Source organism: Plasmodium gaboni, chromosome 11 (genome assembly GCF_001602025.1).
Source record: "Plasmodium gaboni strain SY75 chromosome 11, whole genome shotgun sequence".
NCBI lineage: Eukaryota > Apicomplexa > Aconoidasida > Haemosporida > Plasmodiidae > Plasmodium > Plasmodium gaboni.
Genome location: NC_031491.1, coordinates 1,357,093 through 1,364,973, shown reverse-complemented (window position 1 = coordinate 1,364,973; position 7,881 = coordinate 1,357,093). Strand labels below are relative to the sequence as shown.

The following is a 7,881-nucleotide window of genomic DNA, read 5'->3' as shown; positions in this document are numbered from 1 at the left end:
TATATATATATTTATAATTATATATATATGTATTAATGTTTTTTAGTTACTCATCCATTTTAATTTTGAAGGACAAGAAGTATAGGATTATAAAAATTTATAATGAATAATCATCCAGTTATTAACATATTTTTGAATAAGTATGAAGGGTTATACAAAAACCTGCCCAATAAAACACATATAATATTATTACCAGAATCTCAAACGTTATTAAATGTGAACATCAATTTAGAATTTATAAAAAGGCATATATTTTATAAAGGACCTTCAAAAGATATTTATATAAATTTACTAGACGAATGTATAGAAATTGATTCAAAAAATATTTATACAAGTTATGGATTTGAAGAAAATAAAATATGTGAAATTATAAAAATTGAAACAAATGCTAATTATAAATTTTTCAAAGTGATTTTTATTAATGAACCCTTAACGGTTCAAGATAATGAAGAAAATAATTTTTTTTCTTATTATGATATAGGAGAAAATAAAGAAAAAGATAATCATTTTTATAATGATAGTAATAATTATAAAAATGATTTAAATATATTTTTTAATACAAATATTAAATGTAAAGAATTTTTTTATTCTCAACTTAATGAATTTAAACACACATATATTATAGTAAAAGGATATGAAAATTTTATTGGGAAAAAAATTCTAAACATTGTAGATGATACATTAACATATCAAAATAATACTAATCAAAAACTAAACGGTAAAGATATTAAACTTTCTTTGATTAAATTTACGTATTCATCTCTTTATAAACATATATGGAAACATCTACTTAAAAATTATGAAAATATTGAATATAAAATACAACAAAAAATGGCTTATCTTAGAAAAGACATAAGTGCTTTTTTAAAAAAGGTTCAGCTGGAAAATATTAGTTTCTTTCACATAAAAATAATTTCTTTTCATATTAAAAAGGTTAGTTAAAGAAAATAAAATAATAAAATCAAGTAATAGTATATACATATTAAATATATTTATACATATACAATATAAAAAATTTCATATAATAATATCTACATATTTTTTTTATATTTATTTTATATATTTATTCACCCTTTCGAAATATATACAGATTGAAAAGTATCATGATCCAATTAATAAAATACACATATTAGATAATATAAGTAAAATAATATGTGAAGTTGTATCAGCTGAAAATAATAATTTAAAAGAACAAAATATTGCCATTTATGATATTAATAGTGATACACTTATTTCCATTCTTGTGGCAGCAATTTCTTTCGGTGAAATTCAAAATATAATTAGTCATTCATTACATTTACATATGTATATAGACAATTTAAGTACATCAGAAAAAATTGATAAGCTTTCTTATATATTTACTATATTCCATTCAGCTATTATGTATCTTTGTGATGTCAAAAATATATGAACATATTTATAAATGTGCTTTTTTTTTCACCTTTTTCTTATCATATATGATATATAATTTTAAAATATTGACATTTTTTTAATATTTTTTTACGTATTGTTTTGCTAACTTATAAATTTTTAAAATGATAAAAATATATATATATATATATATATATATATATATATATATATTGTATTTATTTTTTTTTTGTGAACATATTTTTAATAATTTATTTTTAAAAAGACAAGTTGTATATTTAAAAATTTTTTTATAATAAAAAATAGCATGTAACTTATATATAATTTGGACAAAAGAAAAAATTCAAAATATTATTCATATATTATATATGTATATTTATTTATTTATTTATTCATTTTTGTGTAAATGTATTATTTTTTATATTCAATAATTATTTATGATTAGTATTAATATGTAAGACAAATATAAAAGTAAAAAATTTTTTGAAATTATAAAAATGTTAAAAAAAAAAAAAAAATAATTATTATGAACACATTTATATACTCATATAATTTTTTTTTTTTTTTATTTTCTATTCTTTGGTACTATTATCACTATTATTTTGGATGGAACTATTTGCATTAAATTTGTTGAATATTTCCAAAGCATTATTTATTTCACAAAGAACATTATTTAGATAACTAAACATATGGGAAGTAAATATAGATGATTTATTTTTTGTATATAGGTTGATTAAATTTTTTAACATTTCATCACTTAAACTATCATTATTTCTTTCCATATTTTTAAGATTTAAATAAAATTCTTCTTTATTAAAATCTTGAGGTAATAAGGATAGTAAATCATTATTTTGTTCATCTTTTTTTTTTGTGTGGTCTTCCTGTTCCTCTGTTTTTTTATTTCCTTCATTTTGTTTATATAAATTTAAATATTCATCATATTTATTAAAATTTACATCAGGGTTATTTAAGCTTATATCTTCAGTGAGGTTAGTTCCTAGAAGTTTGACTGATTCTTCATAAAAATTATTATACTTAAAATTATATAAATCATTTATTTTTTTCAAACTTTCATAAGGTATCATATCATCTATAGATTTATTACTATTCATATTATTATTATTATTATTATTACTATCATTATTATTTTTATTATTATTATTATTATTATTATTATTATCTTTTTTATTATTAGCTAATAGTATATTGTCCATATCATGGTTAAGAGAATTATTATTTATATATTCATTTTTCAATAATACATCATCATTAGTTTTTATTAAATCAAATAAATTAAAACCTAAATGATGTACATTCATATTATTATATCCATTAGTTATATTTTCATTCTTCTTCTTTTTTATATATATATCCTTATCATGAATCATACTACCAACTTCTTCTTTTACTATATGATTTATGCTTGATGATTTGTTTACTTCTAGGCCTTTATGAATTTGCTCTTTATCTATATTTGAATATAAATTATTTTCTATAACTTCCTTTAGATTACTATCAATAAAATAATTGTTATTGTCTATATATGCTTCAAAACAGTTTTTTCTTTTATCTATTTGATGGTTTTTATCATGACGTGTTACAGTTGTTGGAAAGTTTAAGAAACTTAAATCATTTTCATAATATCTTTCATTGAACCTTTCTAATTTTTCTTTATAATTGTTCATATTATTCACAACTGTATTATCTATTATTTTTTCCTTATTGTTTAAATATTTAATTGCGGTCCCATTTTTCATATCCAAAATGTTATTATCATAATAATTGTCATTATTATTATTATTATCATCCATATTATCATCATTCTGAATAACATTATTAATATCTTTGCTCTTTCCAAACGAAGAAGCATTATTTGCACTACTAATATTATTGTCTATTAAAAATTTGGGTAGAAATTCACCCAAGTTTCCTTGTAACATTAAATTAATATTCATATTATCAGTGTAATTCTTATGAGGTCCGTTTCCATATAGACGATTATATGTAGCCATTTTAAGCTCTTCCATTTTATTAAAATAATCATTATTTAAGGTTTCAGTTGTTGTTTCACTAGTCGTTTTACATAACTCCGAAAATTGTTCTGACCAATTTAAATGATTTATATTTGCATTATCATAATGATTCATATCTTTATTATCATATACTACAGTATTTTCATTTTCTGAAAACATATTATACGAATCATTCGCATTTAAGATGGACATATTATTTGTACTATTCATTGTTAAGGATGATTGGTTTAATATATCCTCAGTACTTATTGGTAGACATCCACTAGGTGCAATTTTTTTACCCTTCCATTTTGCTGCATTTAATAATTTGGTTCTTATTTTCTTTTCTTCTTTATTTTCGGGGAAACGAACTTCCAATGGTTTATGAGCACCTGATAAAATTATTTTATTATTTAAACATTTTATGGCATTTACTGCTTCCTCTCTGTTATAAAAAGTAACAAAACCAGATCCTCGTGATTTACTTCTTCTATCTTTTAATATAATTAATGAATCGCATCTACCAAAATTACTAAACAAATTGTGCATATCTTTTTCTGTAGTTATAGGAGCTAAATTTCCAAAAAAAAGTTTTATTACATATACTTTATTTTCATGTATATTTTCCCCTCCGTTTTCTATTTCTTCTTGCTCATTATGTAATTCATTATTCTTATCAATTTTATTGTCTACATTCATTGAATCTCCAAGTAAAAAGTTATTACTTGGGGTATTTGTTATATTGGAATTTGTATGATAATAATGCATATCATCATAGTTATTATTTCCATCATAGTTATTATTTTGATCATAGTTATTGTTTCCATCATAGTTATTATTTTCATCATAGTTATTATTTTCATCATAGTTATTATTTCCATCATAGTTATTATTTCCATCATAGTTATTATGTTCATCATAGTTATTATGGCCATCATAATTATTATGTTCATCATAGTTATTATGGCCATCATAGTCATTATGTTCATCATAATTATCATTTTCATCATAATTATCATTTTCATCATAATTATTATGTTCATCATAATTATCATTTTCATCATCATTATTATTATTGACATCAAAATGTTTATTATCATAACTATCCATGAAATTCTTATTGTATGTGTGATTGTCCCTGGCTACGAAATCATTTGAGTTTCCACATTCTTTCTTATTTATTATAACATGATTGTTATTTAAAATGTTATGACTCTTCTTTCTTTTATTCAATGCTTCATCATCATCAACATCAATATGATGATTCATTTGATTATTCAATTTATTATTCATTTTATAATTTCCTTTAATATTCATTTTATTTTTGTTATTATTAGGTTCCTTATCATTATTTTTATTATAAGGCTGATAAGACATAAAGTCGAAACTGCTCAACAATCCTGTATTAGGTTCAGAAGGATTATCTATTAAGTTTTCATTTATCATGTTGTTTTCTCTTTTTTTAATTTCCATATCATGAAAAATAATTTTCTTTTCTTTACCTTTTTTGTTATTCACAATTCCGTTGATTGAGGAGGTGTTCATATTATTTCCACGTATATACTCTTTGTTTAAATTATTAAACGCTGAATTGTTATTCTCACACAAAGTGTTAAATACTTTTTTTTGCTTTCCATCCTGAAAAGAATTATCTTTCATATTCTTTTTGTTGTTTGAAATAATATTTTCAGCACCATCAAAAGGGGAATGTGGCATATATAAGTCAAAATTATTATTACTATGAAAACTTCTATTAACATGAATATTATTATTACTATGAATATTACTACTAGGTATACTATTTGTTGCCATTTTATTATTATAAACATTGTTTGAAAAAATTGCATTATTATAAGTATAATTATTATATGTAGCATTACTAAACATTCCATTATTATAAGTGGATTTCTTAAAATTTACATTATCATAAGGATTGTTATTAATATTTGTACTATGGAAACTTGTATTATTATAACTACCACTATTATATGTACCAGAATTGTATGTTTCATTTGTTGTTAACCTATTATTACAATTCATATTGTAGTTATATTCTTCATTTTTTAAGTAATCCTTTTTCTCATCACATTTTTCCATATTTTCAATAGTAAAAAAATCATCATACATATTATTATTTGCATAACGTTTATCTTTCATATCAGGTTTCATATAATATTCTGATTTATTTTTTACATAATCCATATTTGTACATATATTTTTATAATTGTTATTCATATAAAAGTTATCCTTCAAATTATTATACTTCTTATATTTATTACAATCATTTTCTATTATATTAATTTTGGAATATTCATTCTTATCAGTAAACAATTTTTTTGAATATGGTTTTGTGGGATTTTTATTCTTATTATACATATATATATTATAATTATTATTCATTATATTGTAGTCCTCATTTTTATTGTTATGCATGCTAACATCATTAATGTTATCATTCATAAGGCTGTTATATGATATATTCATGTCCATAAAAGTCTCATTATATAAATTATAATCAATACATTCATTTTCATCATTTTTATTATCAACATGTTTAAATGTTATATTTCGAATAATGTTATCATTATAATTATTATTATAATTATTATTATTATTATTATTATTATTATTATTATCATTATTAATAATTTTATTATGGATGTCAATCTTTTTAATATTATTTGTGGTTTCCTTTTTAGATTCTTTATTATTTTTCTTCATAAAATTAGATTGATTTCTTTTACTACAAGTTGCATGGTTTAATTCATTCATACGAAATAAGTTAATATTAATATTTTTCATGTTATTTATATTATTATTAATTTCATTTTCATATATATTCATATTATTATTAATGTTTCTATCCGTATTATTATTCTTATATATATCATACAACTTGTTATTACCCTTTATCGTTTTATATATCATTTCATCATTACTAAAAACAAAATTATCTATATTATGTTTTAATTTATAATCGTGTACTAAATTATCATTTCTATTAACTTCTAAAAAAAAATCTTTACGCATAACATCTGTTCTTCCATTTAAGAAAGAATTATTTGTTACATTAATATTTTCATAAACCTGATCACATTTATTATACACGCTATTATTATTAATCATATTATTATTATAATTAATCATATTATTATTATTATAATTAATCATGTTATTATTATTATTAATCATATTATTATTATTAAAATTTTTATTATTATTTAATATGCCATAATTATTTATAATATTATTATTATTTACCATATCGTATTTCTTATCATTTTCATTATGTCGATATATATTATTATTCAGTTCATTTTCAATACCACTAATAATTTTATCATTGCATGTCATATATTTATTAACTTTTATCATTTTATTATAATTATTATTAATAATATTTTTCTTATTATTTAATTCTTTATTATCCATATTATTATTATTATTATTATTATTAATCATATTATTATTATTAAAATTTTTATTATTATTTAATATATTATTATTATTATTATTATTCAATATGCTATAATTATTTATAATATTATTATTATTTACCATGTCGTATTTCTTATCATTTTCATTATGTCGATATATATTATTATTCAGTTCATTTTCAATACCACTAATAATTTTATCATTGCATGTCATATATTTATTAACTTTTATCATTTTATTATAATTATTATTAACAATATTTTTCTTATTATTTAATTCTTTATTATCCATATTATTACTATTATTATTATTTTCATTATATATATATTCCTTTTTATTTTTTTCTGCATGACCATCCAAAGATATTTTATTTATCTTAACTGAATTAGCCTTAAGTGTTTTTGTTATTTCTTTATGTATATATTTTCTTGACTCTTCAAAATTTTCTTCATTCAAATTATTATTGATATTATTATTATTATTATTGTTATTATTATAATTATTATTATTTTCACTTATGTACATTTTAAAATTAGGGTAATACAAATAATTATCATGCATATTGTCATCACTACTTTTATCATTTGTTTCTGAAATGATAGTGTTCATTTTAATAAAAAAAAATAAATATAATAGTTCTAAAAAAAAATTATATAATATATATTTTATTATATATATATATATATATATATATATATATATATCAAAACAAATGATGAAATGTTAGCTTGTCTAGTATGTATGTGTCCTTAGTAATAAAACAAAAATTACAAGGAAAACAAGCATGAATAGAATACTAAATTAATAAAATAAAAGATGAATAAAAAAAACAGAGAAAAAAAAAAGTAATACATACATTTATATATGTAGAAAAATAGTATGAATACAAAGATAATAAATTGTGTATGTATAAAAGAATTATTATATTATATCTTTACATATATACTTATAGAGATTATGCAAAACTACTTTGATTAATATATATGTACTAATATGAAATGAGGAATACTATTATAAAAACACATGTAACATTAAATAATGAGGCTACATGAACAAGATA

At 19.2% G+C, this 7,881-nt stretch overlaps 2 protein-coding genes across 2 annotated transcripts; one reads left to right on the top strand and one right to left on the bottom strand.

Moving 5' to 3' along the window:
- Window positions 1-102: 102 nt before the first annotated feature.
- On the top strand, window positions 103-1,411 carry PGSY75_1139200 (hypothetical protein; the record flags this gene model as incomplete). Its single annotated transcript, XM_018786509.1, has 2 exons — window positions 103-933; window positions 1,091-1,411. 2 exons carry the CDS (start codon window positions 103-105, stop codon window positions 1,409-1,411), a joined length of 1,152 nt encoding a protein of 383 aa, XP_018641304.1.
- Window positions 1,412-1,943: 532 nt separating this feature from the next.
- On the bottom strand, window positions 1,944-7,430 carry PGSY75_1139100 (putative RNA-binding protein; the record flags this gene model as incomplete). The annotated part of the gene is made up of 1 exon (XM_018786508.1): window positions 1,944-7,430. One exon carries the CDS (start codon window positions 7,428-7,430, stop codon window positions 1,944-1,946), a length of 5,487 nt encoding a protein of 1,828 aa, XP_018641303.1.
- Window positions 7,431-7,881: the final 451 nt, after the last annotated feature.